This window comes from Amblyomma maculatum, chromosome 3 (genome assembly GCF_055883805.1).
Source record: "Amblyomma maculatum isolate TAMU_Amacu chromosome 3, ASM5588380v1, whole genome shotgun sequence".
Taxonomy (NCBI): domain Eukaryota; kingdom Metazoa; phylum Arthropoda; class Arachnida; order Ixodida; family Ixodidae; genus Amblyomma; species Amblyomma maculatum.
The window spans coordinates 141,285,522-141,305,335 of record NC_139346.1 but is presented as its reverse complement, the minus strand read 5'-3'; the positions used below and the strand labels follow the sequence as shown (position 1 = coordinate 141,305,335).

The 19,814-nt window shown below is 47.5% G+C and overlaps 1 protein-coding gene across 2 annotated transcripts in view; it reads right to left on the bottom strand.

Annotated features, from left to right (window-relative positions):
- The window catches only part of LOC146196213 (uncharacterized), a 65,290-nt gene that overhangs the window by 23,824 nt on the left and 21,652 nt on the right, over positions 1–19,814 (bottom strand). For both annotated transcript variants that reach the window (XM_084596350.1, XM_084596351.1), the window contains exon 2: positions 17,857–18,020. In XM_084596350.1, the coding sequence (XP_084452476.1) occupies positions 17,857–18,020 (164 nt within the window). The remainder of the gene's footprint in view (positions 1–17,856; positions 18,021–19,814) is intronic.

Genomic DNA, 19,814 nt, shown 5'->3' with positions numbered 1-19,814 from the left:
GCAGGTAAGTGTACCGACGAAATCCCATAAATATAGCATGGTATAAGTTCGAGCATCGACCGCACGGACGCTCCCCATGACTTTCCCCCAATAAAGGCAAGTACGTGAGTAATTGCTGTCAGCCTCTTTTTCATGAATGAAATATGGGGAGTCCACGAAAGATTTCGGTCGATGATAACTTCCAGAAAGCGGTGGCTGCTTTCGTAGAGTATTGTTTTTCCATCAATGCGTACGGTGTAAGATGACATGTTCTTGCGTGTAAATGCAACTAGTGCACACGTTTCAGTTGATATTTGTAGACCACGCAGGTGGAGGTAAGTCGCAACTATACTTGCCGCCTTTTGAAGCCTCGCTCTAACCTGTGGGCGCGTAACTCCTGATGCCTAGATACAGATGTCGTCTGCATATATTGAATGTTGTGTCGATTGTGGTATTAAGTCGACAAGCCCGACAAGAGTAAGATTGAAAAGCGTTACGCTTAGTACGCCGCCCTGTGGGACTCTACGGGAAGTGAAATGAGAAGATGTTGGGCCATCCTCAGTCAGCATATAGTGAGATCTGTTGGATAAATAACTGCGTATCCAGCAAAAAGCACGACCACCAAGCTCGGCAGCTTCTAGAGCTTCTAAAATGGCCTGTTGAGTGACGTTGTGATATGCGCTCTTTATATCCAGGAACAACGCCGTGGGTAAGCGCTTCAAAATGTTTTGGTGTTGTACAGATGATACCAGGTCCACCACGTTGTCAATCGAAGAGCTTCCACGTCGAAACCCTGACTTAAAATCCGGGTATATGCGGTAGTGCTCTAGGTATCATTCAATGCGTGTAAGCAGCATTCTTTCAAGTAATTTACCAACGCAACTAGCCAGTGCAATTGGACGGTATGATGTCAAGTCCGGAGGCGATTTACCAGGTTTCAGGAGCAGAACTAAACGACTGCACTTCCACTCGTCTGGAACAGTACTCTCACTTCATGATTTGTTGTAATATTCCAAAAGAGCTTGCCTAGCTTCTTGTCCAAGATTTGCAAGCGCAGTGTAAGTTACACCGTCGGGACCCAGCGATGATGACCGTCTGAAAGAAGCCAGCGCAGCGTCAAGTTCCTCCAGGGAGAAGGGAAGGTCCATTCGTGAATCCCGTGAAGCTGGAACATCGTTGAAATGTAGCGTTGCCGTTGTAGTCGATTGGCCTGCTACCCTAGCGCAGACATTTTCTGCTACCTCGACCTCACAACGTCTTTGACATAGTGCGAGAGGTTTGAATGGAGAGAGCTGTTTAAGGGATGTTCGGAGACCCCGAAAGACACTCCAGATGCGTAATAAAGGCTTGCGGGGGTCAAGAGTTTCACAGAATACCCGCCAGCGTTTTGCTAGGAGGGCTTGAATTCGGCGCTGAATTTTCTTTTGCAGGCGCCTCGCATCTCTGAGGTCGAAGCCTGACTTCGTGCGTCGGTATCTACGCTCTGCCCTCCGTCGCAATGCTCGCAGGCGCTGTAATTCCGTATCAAACTTCGTGTAGGTAGGCACTAGGGTGAAGAAAGACGTCGCGTTTATCATGGCCTCCTTAATTTTCTCTTCAGTACCTGCAGAGAGGCCTGCTGTGCAATTATCTTCCATAAGTGCTTGAAATACCGACCAATCGATGTGGCGCATTCGTGGGAGAGACGTGGATGTGGAAAGGCCAATAATGATCACATATGTAGGATAGTGGTCACTTCCATGTGTTTCCATATCTGCAAACTATTGGACGTTGGTGGTAAGGCATCGAGACACGAAAGCTTAATCAAAACAGCTGCTGTAAGCTTCCCCTCGAATAAAGGTTGGTGTACCGTGATTAAGACATTGCAGATCATGATCAGAGGCGAAGGACACAAGATATCTTCTCCTGAGGTTCATTCGAGCACTTCCCCACATCATGTAATGAGCGTTAAAGTCTCCTATAATGATCCAAGGGCCAGGTGTAATCGCCATCAAGTCGCTCAATTATGTGGCGTCAAAACGACTGGATGGCGACATATACGCACCCACAACTGTAAACGTGAGATTGCGCTTCTTCACTGTCAGGCAAACGTACTGGTTGTCGTTTCTGGAAGTAACCGGATGGATTACATATGTGAATGCTCGCCGAATATAAATGATGACCTTGCTCTTTCCCTGGTGCGTTGGAGATGCAAATGCCTCGTAGCCTGACAGTCGCGAGATCTTTGGTACATTCGGGTCACAAATAACAAGGATGGGGATGCGATTTGCATGAACATATTGTCGAATATCTGCAATTCGGGACTGTAGCCCACGGGCATTCCATTGAAACATAGAGGCGTCCTTGAGTGTTTTTCGAAATGTTAATGCTGGGGGAGTGATTGTGTCTGCTGCTGTAGAGCCGCTAGAACTGGTGTTAGCGCGTCCAGAACATGTAGCGAATTCTGTGCTGCTGACGTGTGCAGACTAGATAGCACAGCGCGGATTGCATTCATCATGGACGTGAGAATGGAAATTGCCTGTAAGTCTTGGCCATGTCCCACATCATGACTTTTCTCTAGTTCGGCAGTAGGAGCGAGGCGTTCAAGGAATACAGACGTGACTTGCCTGTTGAGTTGATTCAGATTGTCTGTTGGCGTCTCTGGCACAGACAAGACAGTGTGTGTCGGAGGGCCTCGCGTAGTGATGACAGTGGACGTGCTTGATGAGGAAGAATCTTGGCGTCGGTGTAGTCTTTGCTTTGCTTTCTTGCTAAGCACCGGCACGAACCCATCGTCGTCAGCCGAATAGTCATTATTAGCATGCGAGTGCAGCACGGTGGCCTGGCTGCTTGCGTCACTCGAGTTGTAGAGGCGCTTCCTCTGGGCGATCGCTGCCGACGCATCGGGTTGTACAGGAGGCCCATGAGTGTCCACTTGCATCGCCTTGAGAAAAAGGGAGCGGCACCTCCCGGTTATGTCACAAATTCCAAAAAACAACGGAGACGGGAACGCAGCGCTCTGGTAAAGAACAACTTCTTTCTTCCCCCCACCTTTTGGCAACTTTTTGACTTTGTATCCGGGTCCTATGGCATCAGTAATGGTCTTAGAGACTATGAATGGTGATACGATCTGGGCAGTCTTCTATTGGTTTTCACTGGATCACATGGTAGCGTGGAAAGTTCATGCCATTGGTTTGAAAGAATTCAGCTGTGACGTCGGTGCGGCCTCGTTTCTGAGGCCGATCATTTAGTAGTAGAGAGGTAGCCATAAAAAAATCTTTGTTTTTTGGCCCGGTGGCAGCCACCCACCACAGAGCCCAACAAGAGGACGTGGCAGGAACTTGGAAGCAGCCCTGCCTACGCCAGCTGTAGACCCTGATTATAACCAAATATGGTATAACGCAGGGTGGTTGCCACACAAGGTTAACCCTTGCCGCCTGGAAGAAGGAAAAACCAAGAAAAGAAGAGGAGACAGGACAGTTGTAAGAAAGGAGATAGGAAAGGAAAAGATGGCAGGGAGGACAGGAAACAGTGACTGCCGATTTCCCCCGGGTGGGTCAGCCCAGACGTGGCGTCTGTGGGAAGCATGTGCCAAAGTGGTATATTGCCTCCGCCGAGGGGCCTTAAAGGTCCAAACTTTCGGCATCGGCTCAACCACCAAAATCCCCTTTTCCCCAGATATGATAAAATGCGGCATTTCTCAGGGTAAACGAAATTGGAGTGCGTGGTGCGGGAAAAGTGATCAGCGTGTGTGAGGGGAGAGCTTCATGATTAAACATGTGACAAAGTCTATGACACAAAGAGAGACGGGTAATTTTGCGAAAACATGCTAGTGTGGGGAGATGGAGCTGATGTTTAAGTTGAAAACCGATAGTCTTGTAAGGATAGTTAGATTAAATGAATCTGGAAGAAGGATTCTGCACAAGTTCAAGCTTGGGGAAAAGAGTAGCATAGAAGGGATCATATGCATCACAGGCAAATGCGTATTTTGGACGTATTTTTGTTACGTAAGCAAGGAAATTTATGGAACGAGGAGCTAATGAAAGGTTGCGCAATAAATACCCTAGAACGTGAACAGCTGGATCAATAACATGATTGTATTGGTTTGGTTTGGTTTGTGGGGTTTAACGTCCCAAAGCAACTCAGGCTATGAGAGACGCCGTAGTGGAGGACTCCGGAAATTTCGACCACCTGGGGTTCTTTAACGTGCACTGACATCGCACAGCACACGGGCGCCTTGCTTTTCGCCTCCATCGAAAAGCGGCCGCCGAGGCCGGGATTCGATCCCGCGTCCTTGGGAACAGTAGTCGAGCGCCGTAACCACTGCGCCCCCCCGGCGGGGTGATGATTGTATTGAAACCAGGTTAAATCTTACCTAACTGGATACACAGGCACAACCAAGGTACATTCAATTGATATAATAGGAACAGTGCTAACTTGCGAGAATTATCCTGGAGTCTGCGTCTGTTTGGAACAAAAATGGAGGTATTAGTGATACCTGCGTCTCTTAAAGTTCGGCAGAAGGCGACAAACTATCAATGAGCTTCCAACTGTAGAAGTCGTTTAGAAATTGAATGCCGCAGTAGGCGCAGTAGGCAGTCAGCGACGGTACCAGAACCATGGAAGAATGCAAACATCATCCTCATTCATAAGAAAGGGGAGTCTAAGGACCTTAAAAATTACAGACCAATCAGCTTACTGTCTGTTACGTATAAGGTATTTACTAAGGTAATCGCTGATAGAATCAGGACAACCTTAAACTGCAATCAAGCAAAGGATCAAGCAGGTTCTCGGAAACGGTACTCTACTAACGATCATATCCATACCATCAATCAGGTGATAGAAAAATGCTCGGAATATAACCAGCCCTTATACCTATCATACATTGATTACGAAAAAGCATTTGACTCAGTTGAAAACTCGGCGGTGATGCAGGCATTGCGAAATCAGGGGATAGACGAGCCGTACGTGAAGGTGCTGGAAGATATATGTAGTGGCTGCACAGCGATCATAGTTCTACACAAAGAAAGTAACAAAATTCCCATAAAGAAAGGTGTTAGGCAAGGAGACACAATCCCCCCAGTACTATCCACAGCTTGCTTAGCGGAAGTATTCAGAGACTTGGAATGGGAGCAGTTAGGGATAAGGGTAGATGGAGAATACGTCAGTAATCTGCGATTTGCTGATGACATTGCCTTGCTAAGCAACTCGAGGGATGAATTGCAAATAATGATTGGTGACCTAGACAGTAAAAGTAAAAATGTAGGCTTGCAAATCAATATGCAGAAGACTAATGTAATGGTAAACAGCCTCGGGAAGGAACAGCAGTTTACATTAGGTAGTGAAGTACTGGAAGTAGTAGGCGAATATGTCTACTTAGGACAGGTAGTAACCGCAGATCTGGACCATGAAAAGGAAATAACAAGAAGAGTAAGATTGGGATGGAGCGCATTTGGCAAGCACTCAGAGATTATGACTAGCGGCTTTCCAGTATCGCTAAAGAGAAAAGTATATAACAGTTGCATCTTACCTGTACTTACCTATGGGACTGAAACGTGGAGGCTAACCAAGAGAGTTCTACTTAACTTGAGGACAACCCAGAGGGCTATGGAACGAAAAATGGTAGGGGTAACATTAAGAGATAGAAGGCTGCAGAGTGGGTCAGAGAAATAACTCAAGTTACCGACATTCCAGTGGAAATTAAGAAGAAATGGGCATGGGTAGGACACGTAGTGCGGAGACAGGATAACCGATGGTCGCTTAGGGTAACAAACTGGATTCCAAGGGAAGGAAAGCGTAGCAGGGGGCGGCCGAATGTTAGGTGGGCTGATGAGGTTAAGAAGTTCGCTGGGGCAAGTGGATGCAGCTAGCACAGAACCGGGTTAAGGGGAGAAATATGGGAAAGGCCTTCGCCCTGCAGTGGGTATAGTCGGGCTGATGATGATGACGATGAGTAGGCGCACACTAGCATATGCCTGGCGGCCCGTGGAATGCGTCCGGGGACAACATTATAGACAATCTGTACCTGTGATCAATGGCCTGCTGGATGGACCGCCTACTACACAGTGCAGCTTGATGATCATGATGATAAAGGTGATAATTGTGTGACCATGATGGCGATATGTCGACACTTGGAGAATTCTTGCATGGTAATGATGCAGTAGCAGCACATTATAATTTCACCGATGGCAAAATAATTTCAGCTACCTCTTGTTCTGACACTGACGGCGAACAGCAGCCTATGAAAAATAGTCTGCAAATGATAGGGACTCCGTGGACTTCAGTTTGGTTAGAGATACCCTACCCAATATTTACAGTATAATGGGTCTTCTGCAAAAAGATGTGAACAAATTATACCGAAAACAGTCAGAGATGGCTTGTAAGGATATTTATTATGCAAGAAAATCTGCATTGGAAGCTGCTTTCCTGTCAATAAGCCTTTAAATGCCCGTGAGCGTGCAGTAGAGGCGTACGGTGAGGCCCTTCATTAGTAGATGGTAAGCGGTGGTGAAATAGTGCTTAATGGAGCAGTAGCGGAAGACTTCGTCGACTACTCTAGCCTGAAAGCAACGGCCACCGTCAATGAGCAACTGGCGTGGAGCATCATGGAGCCGGATGACATGATGGAGAAGAAACGTAGCCATGTCAGTTGCACAGATGGTGGGTATCGCTTCTGTGATAGCCTAGCGCGTAGGATAGTCCGTGGCCACCACAATCCGCTTATTCACCGATGCAGATAGTGGGAAAGGCCCGAGGAGATCACGGCAAACTCGGGAACATGGGTCTATGCAGATGTCGATCGGCTACAGGGATCCTGCAGGCACAACCGAGGGTTTCTTCCGTCGCTGACATCGGTCACAAGAAGCCACATATGTGAAGCATAAACAAAGAAAGGGTAGCGCCAGGGTGATCAGTGCTGAGACGGTTGATAATGCTGCAAATATTGCGATCTAAGCGCTGCTCATGGCGAACGGTTCCAATGTCAGAGATGAACAACACACAGGTGTCATCATCACACTCGCTTTCAGGTGGCGGCTCTACCGGGTTGCGGGACAGGCAATCGGAACCAGGGTACAGCCGGCAGGACTTGTGGTTGACGCAAAAAAATGTATTCTTGAAGTCGCAGGGCCCAACGTTCTAGACTATCAGTAGATGCCTCTAACGTAAAAAGCCAACATAAGGCGTAGTGGTCGGCAATGACGGAGAAAGGGCGGCCGAACTAGTCAGGGCGAAACTTTGTGATGGCCCTCACGTTCTGTGATCGAATAATTTCGCTCAGCTGCAGAAAGGAGGCGACTGGCATAAGCAATGACGCGAGTACAACATGTCATCTGTTGGGCGAGAATGGCACCAATAGCGTGACCAGTGTCATCGGTGCCTACCTCCGCTGGTGCCGAGGGATTGAAGTGTGCCAGGACGTGCGGGGTGGTGCGGGCTGCAGTGAGCGAGAAAAGGCTTGATTAGCCCCAGGAAAATGGAACGTCGTTCTTCAGAAGAATGTTGAGTGGAAAAGCCCTCTTTGCAAACTTTGGGACAAAACGCCGAACATAGGAACAAAGGCCAAAAAATTACGCACGTCACTGGTACAGCGTGGTGTGGGAAATGTACTCACAGCACGAATTTTGTCGGGGTTGGGGTGAACACCACGAGCGTCGACGAAGTGTCCGACCACCTTAAGCTCACGTCGGACGAAGCTATACTCCTTCAACTTCAGCTGAAGGCCAGCTCTTTGGAAGACTCCAAGAATGTCACCAAGGCGATGATGATGGCTCTCGAAGGTCGAAGAAAATACAATGACGTCATCGAGATAACATAAGCATGTCGTCCATTTGAAGCCACGTAAAAGAGAGTCCATCATTGCGTGCGCTCGAATGTTGCGCACGCAAAATGCACAGGACAAAAGGCATCACTTTGAATCGGTACAGGCCATCAGTAGGTACGAAGGTGGTCGTCTCTCGGTCCCGTTCGTCGACTGCGATCTGTCAATAACCGCAACGAAGATCAATCGAGGAGAAATAGCTGGCACTGTGCAAGCAGTCGAGGGCATCATCTATCCTGGGAAGGGGGTAAACGTCCTTTTTTGTAATGTTATTAAGGTGTCGGTAATCAACGCAGAAACTGCAAGTATTTTCCTTCTTTTTAACAAGCACGACAGGGGACGCCCAGCGGCTACTCGAAATCTTTATAATGTCTCTCGCCAACATCCTGTTTACTTCACCTCTCATGATGCGATGTTCAGAAATGGTTATTTGGCGAGGTTTCCTGTGAACTGGGCTAGCGACTCCGCTATCGATGCGATGAGTACCTAAAGACGTTAGACCCCAGGGGTGATCATCAAAATAAAAAATATCACTGTACGAAGTCAGAAGGCTCTTAAGTGCTTTAGTGCAATCATGACGCAAGTCAGGGGCGACCACTCCTGATATGCGGGCATCTAGAGGTGTGGACGATGCAGGTCGTGCGGTATTCAGTATTAGGGACAGGCAAAATAACAGGTACATTAAAGACAGACAATGGGGTCAATTTGATGAGAGAAAAGCCCTTAGGAAGTACTTACACAAAAACTGAACTTCAATATCGGAATATAAGTGTGGTTGTTCGCTACGTGCGTGATATTATTGTAAGGGAGAGATTTTACGCTGCAGAGTGACGTCGGTTATGGGGCAAACAACGTAGTCGCCATCAGAAAAGGAGGAAACAAGCGACATGAGCACATACACAGCGGCTTCTGGTAGCAGGCGAGTAAATTTAGCGCAGCGGAGACGGGACGTTGAAGTTTGAGAAGCTTGTTCATCGGGACAGAGAGGCAGGTCTAGAGGAAGCAGTTCAGAAGAACAGTCAATTAGAGCGGAGTGTGCAGTTAAAAAGTCGAGGCCTAATATAACGCCTTGAGGGAAATTGGTCAGGACTGTAAATAACACAGAGATGTGGCGGTCGGCAATGCTAATTCTCACAGTACACATGCCAATCACAGTAGCTGCGTTGCCATCAGCAACGCAAATGATAGATAAGGTAGCGGGTGGTGGTGGTAGAACTTTAATATCCAACACATACAGGATAGGCGTCAGCCTATCAGCCTACACGGCGGCCTGGAGTACTTGGACCCGAGAGGCGTGTTCGGACAGTCGTATTACACCAAGCCGAGTCTCAAGGTGTGAGCTCAACAATAGATCGAGTCTTTCAAAATTCTTCGTTTTTGTCTGTTCATTTACATTGTTATTTATGGACGCGTCCGTATCATATGTACCAGATCCGTAATATACTGACTTAGTTTGCACCTATCCGAGAATTGCTCCGGGTACCACTGACTTAGAATAGCTGGATTCGGAAAAGTCCTTGTTTGTAAGCGCCTCCAAATTATTTCTTGGATCTTATTTAGTGTCCTATCTGCCGGTGGGTATTCTGCCCTTTTTAGCCGATAGTGTTCAGTAATCTCTTTGTAGCTGACTAGCCTGTCCTTGCTAAGAGTGTACTGAGGATCAGAGCCTACCCGGCAGGTGAGACAGCGGCAAATATTATGAGCTCCATCATTTCCCGGAAGCTGGGAGTAGGCTGGTGCCCATATTAGCCGGATTATTTCGTCAACCTGACAAGTTCTCAGCATCATTTTTGCCTGTGGAGAGACCCTTCCCTTGCGCAAATTGCACACTGCTGTTTTCAAATCACTTAAAGTTGTAGTAGATATTGTCCCTGCTATTTCATGGGTAATCGCCACCTCCTCAGCCTTGTCAGCTACGCTCGCCCTAACCGAGCCACTTAGATGTTTTTCTTCTGACACTACTGCAACTATAACAGGCCTGTCGTCATACTCGGCGGCGTCGACATAAACCACGTCCTGTCTTCCTTGATATATCTTCTGCAGCGTTCCCTCCCTTCTCTTCCTTCTCTCCTGTGATGCTCTTGATGCATGTTTCGTGTAGCGGGGGGATTTGTAGTCGCGTCCTGACTTCCATCAGGCATCCGTATTCTAGTTCCCTTGGTTTTCGTATCGAATGCCTAGTTTTAGCATTATGCGTCTTCCTGTCCGAGTCGTTGCCAGTCTTTCGTACTGGGAGATTTGGTTGGCCTCTATCACCTCCGCCGGCGTGTTGTGCACCCCAGCTTCATTAGCCGGTTCGTAGACGTACTGATGAGGAGAATTAGGGCTGTTTTTGTAGTCTTCCTGTTTGCTTCCATCTTAGCCTTCTCGCAGTTGGTAGGGTTAAGTACGGGACTACGTAGGCGATCTTACGGATGACAAACGCATGTACACGCCTTAAGAGGTTGCTTCTCTCATGCCCGACGCGATTTGCGATGCGTCTAATTAGACGTATTGTTTGTTTAGTTTCTTGGGCTCCAAGATTACCCCTGAAGGAGACTGCAGCCATAAATTTAGGAGACGCCTGCTTCTGGGAAAGAGAGCCATGGTTAACCTTGACCGGCTAGTAAAGAGCAGAGACATTAGTCTGCCAACCAAGATCCGCATATCTCGTGCTATGGTCTTTCCAGTTGTGATGTATGGATGCGAGAGTTGGACTGTGAAGAAGGCTGACCGCCGAAGAATTGACGCGTTTGAATTGTGGAGCTGGCGGAGACTCTTGAGAGTTCCTTGGATGGCCAGAAGATCAAATCAGTCGATATTATCGGCCATAAACCCTAACTGCTTATTGGAGGGTCCAATTCTAATGTTAAAGCTCAGCTACTTTGGTCATCTGATGAGAAGAGAGGAGTCGCTGCAGAAAGATTTGATGTTTGGAAAGGTTAAGGCTCGCCGGATGAGGGGTATAGGGAGCGAACGCGATGGGCAGATGGCATCCTCGAGGCGCTGGAGATGAAGTTATGTGATGTTAGGAAGATAGTGAGAGACCGGAAAGCGTGGCGTGACATGGTCCATAGGGTCACGAAGAGTCGGGCACGACTGAACGACTGAACTGAACTGAACTTGTTGAGCGCAGCCTTCGAGTTTCTTTATGTCTTCTCCATGACGACCATTTTCCAGCAGCCACGTACCTAGGATCCTAATCTTGTCCACTCTGACGATGGTAACTCCGTCGGCTTTTAGTTCGATTTTAGGTTTTTCTTTGTCCAATCTGCTGTCTGGTGACTGGTACACGAGCATGTCGAACTTTTCGGGAAAGCATTTCAGGCCTTTGGGGTTACGCATTCTTCAACAGTTTTCACAACTGCCTGAAGGATGTCTTCAGTTTGTCCATCACTGCCTCCCGTGGTCCAGAGTGTGATGTCGCCTGCGTAGAGGCTGTGGTTAAGCCCCTCACATTCTTCTAGCTTTGATGGAAGCTTGATGAGTACAACGTTGAAGAGCAGCGGTGGGGGGAATGAGCCTTGTGGTGTTCCTCTGCTGCCCAGCGTAAGTTTGTCCGACTTGATGTCTCCAATTTGTATGGTTGTTTCTCGCTTTGGGAGAAAGTCCATGCATAGTTGTAAGTTTTTTCACCTACGCCGAGAACATTTTCGAGTATTGCTTTGGGCTTTGCGTTATCGAAGGCATTTGCTAAGCCCAGGCCCAGGATAACACACGTGTCTTTAGAATGAGCTTCAATGATTTGTTATTGGATTTGCAGCATGATGTCCTGGGTCTACAGACCAGTTCTAAAGCCAGTAGTAGAGTTTTGGTAGAGTCCGTTGACTTCCATGTATCTGTTTAGCCTTGTTAGGATGATGTGTTCCATGGGTTTCCCAACGCACGATGTCAAAGAAATTGGTCTTAGATTTTTAATCTTAGCTTTCTGTCAGGATTGGGGATCATAACGATCTGCGCTGTTTTCCATATGGTCGGAAGTCGTCCTAGTTGTCAGCAATCTTGCATGTATTTTGCGAGGGCTGCGATTTAGTCGTCGTCCTGATTTCAGAAAGTTTTGTTGCTCTCTCCATGTGGCACCGCTGCTGAACGTTTTAAGGCGAGCAAGTTCGCGTGTTAGACCTTTCTTCAGGTGTCGACGAAGCGTGGACCAGAGAACAGCAATGTGGGCGTCAGTGTCAGTAAGGGCAGGAACTGGGACTCCATCAACATGTATATCAACTGGTCAGTACCGACTTGGCCGTGCCGGTCCATAATGCAGCGTCACTCCAGGGTGCTGCACTCGCTTGTTTCCCGAGTAGGTGCCAGCGTATGAGGAGGAGAAACGACGAGGTACCGGTGAACGGGAGCGACGAGGCCGTAGAGATGGAGATCGGCTGAAGCGATGGACACTTGAGACGATTTCGGTACAAGGCTCGTCTGGTTGAGGAGTAAAGTGTCCAGGTTCATCATATGCGGGACAGAGCTGCTCAGGTTCAGCAGGGAAGCGTCTAGATGCATAGTAGTGTCAGAGTTGTAATATGAGCGATGGGTGAGGAAGGTACTACTATGGCAAATATGCGAAGTGTGGCCGGCTCGACAGCGAATGAAACAAATTGGCCTGTCGTCTGATGTGCGCCACTCTGCTGGATTGCGACTAAGGTAGTGACGTGGCGGGCTTGGGTGGTAGTTGCAGCAGCCACAACAGGAATAGGATGCGATGGTGACGAGGGCGGTACGGTGCTGGAGGAGAGGCCGACGTTGGCAAGTTCCTGGTGGATAACTGCCTGTATCATGGCCACGGTGTCGGGAAGTGGAGACGTGAGTGTTGCAGGAGCTAAGGCCTCGAGTTCTCGCCTGACGACCCGAGTCATATTTGTCGCATGAGAAGGCTGTTGTAAGGTGGCAGGTCATCGCAGGATGATGTAGCCGCCGTATTCGGATGGCGCTCATAAGCGATGTACGAGACGTCGGTGTTTAGCCTACTCGGATATTCGGCAGGCTTGAAACACCGAATCGACGGTAGAGATATCTGTGCAGAAGAGGATGTTGAACGCGTAATCGGATACCCTTGAGGATAAGCCTAACATTTTCACTTCCGGCATGGAGCTGTTCGCCTCGCGACACAATGCAAGCCCGTCTTGAATTCACGCAAGGTGGGAGTCCGTGGAGGACTGGGCGCTTGGCGAAAGTTCGATTCTGGCTGCGAGAGCATGTCCAATGGGATTGAGCGAGAGTAGAAAACTGGGAAAGTTGGTAAGTATTCATCTTGTTGTGGCACCACAGAGACGAGGGCAGATACGGAGAAAGACAGACCAAGTGCACACTATCAACTGTCAAAATGTATGGCGACATGTAATACACATGAAAAAACCCAACATAATACACAAAGAAACAAAAGGCAACACATGCGCACTCCGGTCCATGGTTACAAGGCTCATATCAAAACCGACCTGGTGTGAAACCGTATCACCGTAATAAATGTCGAGATAGTCAAATTCAGCATCAAGCATCAATAAGGACTGCGCGCTTACACATTTGTCGGATGACTCTTTTATTTTAAACGCCTCCACAATTTATCGGGCTGTCTTGTCATAATGTTTCCAGATAACGCGTGATTCATGGGATTCCAATGGGATTCCCGAACAGGTCCTCAAGCTTTTGCTTGCACATTTCCCAGGTCATCAGCTCTTGTTCATAATTTTTGCATTGCGTGCGAGCTTTTCCCGCGAAATAGAAAATGAGGTTACCCAACATGATGGTCGCGTCCCAGTGGTTGTTCTTGCTGCAGCGCTCGTACTCTCCCAGTCAATCGTTAACGCCTGGCTTGTCTTTGCCTTTAAAGATGGGGGGTGGCGGAGTTTCATGAGTACAACTGGCGGAGCCGATGTCGCCGCGGTGGTAGGGGCTGCCTCAGAGGTCATAGTGGCCGTTGATGACGTTGTGATGCTAGGTAGGTGGTGGCGACTGCGCAAATCTAGCTTTTGGCAGCATAAATGGGCTTATCTGTGCGCACGGGGATCTTTAGTTACCTCCACCAAGATGTGACGTAGCAGGGTTAGTCAAAGAGACACAACAGCTGATGAGACCAACCGAAGCTACCACTTTGTCTTCAATTTCTGTTGTCGATCGTCGTCTTCTGTCTTCTGCAATGGCACATATGTAGCAATATCAATATTTCCTAGGCACTGCAACCAGTAAAACCATTCGGCGTGATTGGTTCCTGTTGTGTATCATAAAATAACCGGAATGGCACGCCGGCGATCGTTGTTAAAGCGACACTTCCTCGTAGCTCCAGCTTTTCTTACCTGGTACAAATTCCTTCTACGCTGCTGACACAGCTGACACAAAAACAGACATTCGGGCGTCAATGCAAATGCGTTTTGTTTACTCGCACTTGCGGCATGTCGCCTGTTTTCAATGTGCGGACTGCGACAGACACTTCCAGGCATGGGGACAAGGCGAAATATCGATACTTGGCAAGGTAAGGCCAAGAGATTAGTCCAAGATGATTCCGCACACAGTACAGCAACACAGCAGCGTTAACCGGGCACCAACCAACACTGCTCGAACGTCGTCTTCAAAACTCACGAGACTCTTCTTCTTCCGTCCTTATGCAGATATCAGTGCATGCACCGCCTAATGTAGCAATATATTGCGTACTGCAAGGGTTTTTCTAAGAAAAGTACAAGGCATATTATCGGCAATGGTTTTGCAAGCGTCACAGCCACAGTATTAAGGCATACAAAGGTGCCATGCACATGAGCGAATCATTTGCTCCACTTGTGGATGCTGTGCTTGCGCCTGAATTGCGAGATGTACAGAGCGGTCTTGCCGTAAGGCTGACATTCACCTTCGACGATTTTGCGAGCAGCCAGTCACAAAAAAAAATTAGCTGTGGTTTAATTTCTGGCTAAACCGGGAGTTACGCCAGAGCTATCTGCATGGTTATGGCTTTGGTTCCGCTTGAAAATAAAGGCACAGCTTTTGCACATTGTGGTTTACTATATTATTTCAACTCTATTTCTGCCATAGGGGAAACTTTTGACCACTAAAGTGCGATGAGATGAAAGCGTCTAGCGGTGCGCGGTGTTCCGAAATCCTCCACAACTGCACCTCTTTCTTTCTGCTTTCACTCCCACATTCGTGATGACATGATTGCGTAAGCCACCAGTCAACATATAAAGCCCCGCTTTAACCGAGCCGTATGAACGTGCCTGCGTGGTCTAGGGATAATGTGAATGCAAAGGCTTTGGCAGGCTGGTTGTGATATCACCCACCCATTCGAAAAGAGAGACCCGAGTTGGCAGCTCCTGCCAATTCTTCTTTTTCTAGCGGTTGCTAGGCAATGGCTCAAGGTTAGTGCGACTACGGCCAAGGTGCGACCACGATGAAAGTGCGATCACGGCAAAGAGGCGAAGTAGCTGGCTAGTGTAGCGCTCGCTACAAAATTCAAAGAAGTGTGTAATGTGTGGCCAATGGCCACCTCTTTTGGCATTCGATATCCGTCGTTTTGCTAAGGCGCCGATAAGTGGCGATAAAAGGCTCTGAAAATGGTGGCGCTAAATCTACCCTCTGGGATCACGTCTATCCTCCTTCACAAGGACGTCCCACATGTGCAACTAGTCAATTACCGATAAGCAAATTTATATAATAGTCTTGTAAACAGTTATTTATTTTTTCTGCAAACTTATTCACGTGTACACGCGACGTTCAGTTAGCTCAAAATGTCATTTTTTTGTCAACAATAAAACAAACCCATCAGTAAGATAAGTTTTCTTTTCTATAGAACATCGATGGCTACAAATTACAGCATAAATATGCCTTCTTACGAAAAGCTGTGATTTAGACTGAATCTTACCAGAAATATCCTGGTGCATGTAACAACAAAATTGGGTTTCTTTTAAAATATTGTTACATATGTGCCCTGCGTTCCTGAACATCCATTGAAGAAGACGACGATGAATGACAGGGGGACAAAAGACGTAGCAACGGGTAGCTTTAAGAAGAAGGCTGGCGCTTGCCAGAACATTTACGCAAGTCATCGGCTGTTGTGCTTCCTGGGTTAACCTTCTTGCCACTTATCATATTGGTGAATGCGAATACAGATCATTGTGCGCACAGATGAGCCCATTTACGCTGCAAAAAAGCTGGATTTGCGCAGTGGCAGCCACCTACCTGAGATCATAACGTCAGAAACGGGCACTATGACCTCCGAGGCAGCCCCTACCAGCGAGGAAACATCGGCTCAACCAGTCCTACCCACGAAAATTCGCCACCCTTCCGTATTTAATTGCGACGACAAGCCAGACATTGACGATTGGCTGGATGAGTACAAGCCCTGCAGCAGGAACCTCCACTAGGATGCGAAATTTGGCGGGAATAGCTCGCACATGAGTCAGGAATCACGAACAATAGCTGTTCATCTGAGAAATCTGTAAGGAAAAGCTTCAAGACTTTTTCGGGAAGCCCATTGGGTGGGCTGTCGCAGCAAAAATAGAATTTTCTTCTCACGCCCAATCCCCCACGAAGCCTTACCTTGCCTACATTCAAGACGTGGTCGCATTGTGTCGCAAGGTTAACAGCTCCATGCTGGAACGTGACAAGGTGACAATTAGCCTGCCATGACATTTGAATTCACGTTGCCTCTATGCCACGGGCAGGAGCTGCCAACTCGGGTCACTCCTTTCATATGGGAGGGTGATATCAGAATCAGCCTGCCAGAACCGTTTGCATTCTCGATATAAAGTCGCGCTCATGCGGCTTGGTTGAAGTGTGACTTTATATCTGGGCTGGTAGCTTATGCTCTCGTGTGATACACTTAAAGGATGAGCTTAAGCGTCCTCAATGCTGCGCACTTTACACTGATAGGGCGTGATAGGGGGATAATGTAGCAGCCAAAAATAAACTTAGGCAGTTTCTTTCGCAATTCAACTAGAGTTAACGAAAGCTAAAAGAGAACTAATTTTGTTTTTGTTTTTTTAAATTCTGTCTGCAGTCCTCGTGGCCATTTCATGTTCTTCCATTTGCGGAAAAATGTATTCATGATTCATAAACGGGTCCTGTCTTCGCATTCCACCAATAACTCTCCCTGCTATTCCGAAATATTCTGCCATAATAATTCATCTTATGGCCTCCAGCCTGCTTCTACCCTCCTTTGCACTGCAGGCGCCCATCAGTATGGCAAATGTGCTGTACGTTATATTTTGCGTGCTCCTCCTCTTAGCTTTAGGGTACCTAGATATCATGGCTGGATGGAGGCGCATTTGCTGCCCTCCCAGTTAAATATGAAAGGTCTTCTTCTTTCTTCTTGAAGTTATCTTGTCTACCGATTAACGTGGACCACTCTGATTGCAGAATGCAGAATTTATTTACAGCAATACACAAACTGCAGCACAATAACTTCCTCTCTGTCAGGGTGCGACCTCTCGTGTCAGCACACGAATCCAGTCTCTTCTTTAATCTCAGGTCGATCGGCTCGGTTAAAAGTCTGTCTCTCTCTCTCTCTCGAAGTCCTCCTCGCCGGGCTCCTGTGGGAACTTCCTCCTTCCGGCGGTAGAAAGCAGACGCTTTCCACCACCGCTAGAACAGTTGAGCGCCCGTCAAATTCCCAGTACCCGACTCGCTGGTCTGGCAGGGGTTGTTGCGGGAGGGATGGATGTCCTTTCGCGAGCGGCACCTTTCTGCGGCCAACAATACTTCCGTTGGCCGTCCGTGCGGAGCTAGTCCACAGACCTCCTCACAAGTTGCAACCGTTCAGAGAGAGGAGGAGTCTCCAACTGCCACTCAGTTTTTGCGTACACACACAAGGCAAACGAACACACACACACAAACACACGCATGGCAATCTTTACAAATATTTGTTCTGTCCGCGATGACGACAGCGCAGCTGCGTGCTTAACAATACTTTCAATTTGTATCTCTTTTTACACGGCTTCTTAGGATACATGCCACTCTTTTGTCAATGCTCTAGAATTCCTTTATATTGCCCGCTGTATCCTCGTCGATTAAGAATCTGATACGTACTTGTCCTCTACTCAGGACGCCGGGAGTCTAACCGCTGTCGAAGTGAACGCTTTACCTCATCGGCATACCCGCATGCTCTAAAGAAACGCACTTACATTTCCTCCTTTTTCCGATCTTCACGGGCATCCAACATAACCATGTCCCTGTTATCGTCAAATACAACGTATTCTATTTCAACGCAGCGTCCATTGCCAGTAAACGTTGTGTCCGCACCCAAGCTTCTCTTGAAAAGCCAGTATGAGTGAGGGGGAACAAGAACCTAGAAATGTAAAGACACGTAGGGCGAAATTGGAGGAACACTTAGACCCCGCCTTGAAGAGCATGGCGCAACGTAATTAGCGGGCATCTCTGGGCTGATCTTGAGGAACTCAGTTCACGTAATTGCAGATTGCTAGTCGCTAGTGAGTAATCTTTGAACTATGTCTCTAGTATCAGACACACACCCATTAGCAGGACGTTTTGAAGGGTTAGTTGGTATATGATCTTGATTTTTATAGCGCTGAAGAAACATCACAGGAAGAAAGACACAAAAGGACAGAAGAGCTTCTGTCGTTTTGTGTCTTTCTTCCTATGGTGTTTCTTCAGCGCTATAAAAATCAAGAACACCCATTAGCATACATTTATAAGATAATTTATTATATGAAAGAACACCCGTTTGAACCAACGCATATACGAACTTGCCTTCTTGGCCTAGAGCGGTGTGAATAAATCTAGGGACTTGATTAAACTGAAATCCAAAGGTACGGCAGGGCTAGATTCCAATCTTCCTCTCCCATCTTAAAAAAGTTAATAACTTGCCGCAGGCTGGTCGAAGATTCATCTTGGAAAGTGCCAGCGCAAATAAAAACAGGGATGAAGGTGAAGAAATATGCACGACCGGACAAGAGCTAAGAAACATGGCCGACAGGACAGGCCCTTGTCCCGCTGTTAATGTTTCTTCAGTTTCATCCACATTTCTTGCGCACTAGCAATTTTTTTGCAAATTCAGAGTTTGCAGCCCCTGCAATTCGATCATATTATATGGCCTCATGACGTCGCACAACCCGAAGACCAGGCAGTGCATGGCCATATAACTTCCCAATGATCACCTGCCAGAGGTATTTCCGTACGTTTTCGTTCACAACGCCAATACCTACGACTCCAACACTGAAATTTCTCCAGAAGGAGACATTTAACGATATCGCATTAAAATCAGTGGGAAATGTCAGTGCGACCTGATCTTGCATCTGAATTTTCTAGCCCCTCGAAAAGTGACCTGATGTCCTTGGCCGCGAGGTCACTGAGAAAGTGAACGCTAACAAATTATGGTTGTTTTCATAATAAATGAGAGAAAAGAGTAGTGCGTGCTGTTAATGACTGTAAAAGGGATAGCCATACAGTTGTAAATGCGGAGCAAGCAAACTTCCATGCAGTAGACAGTAAGCATAGAGGACGCTATTGCCCCTATTGTTAGTGTACCTGACGTGGTGGTTATTGTGATCCATGCAAGTGTAAGAAATGTACTTTGTAATAATTCCGACCGACAGCAGCTCACCTTGTTGACCGAAGCCTTGACGCTGCAGAGCTGGTTCGAGCGATACTCAGTCGCTTATTTGGTTCTCGGGTATTGCCTACCGTCCTGATGTTCCAATAAACACCTTACAACTTTTATATTTTAAGGCAAAGCCTTTCTAGGCTCATTGAGTGAATTCCCGTGCAAGAGAGTTGTGCAGGAGATCTGTCATAGTCCTCGAGATTCCGCGAGTTGTGTTCTTGTCTAACGTTCCTGATATCTGCGATACCGCACTTGAAAGCGCGCCAAGAAACGTCACGCGAGAGGAGAGATTGTGTACCGTCCAAACTCACACTTGCCGGAGAAACTGTGACAGATTCTGTGCCTTTCCTGTAAACCATATAAACTTATATTGTTACGGCGATAGTTCGTGCTGAGAGGGGCAGAACTCGGTGCTTAGACTACTAAGGCCGTCAAGCATTCATATTGACTGCGTCGTCGTCTTCTCTTCATCTTTCACGCGCTCCTCGGTTGTCGTCGTCTGCGACCACACCACTTCGT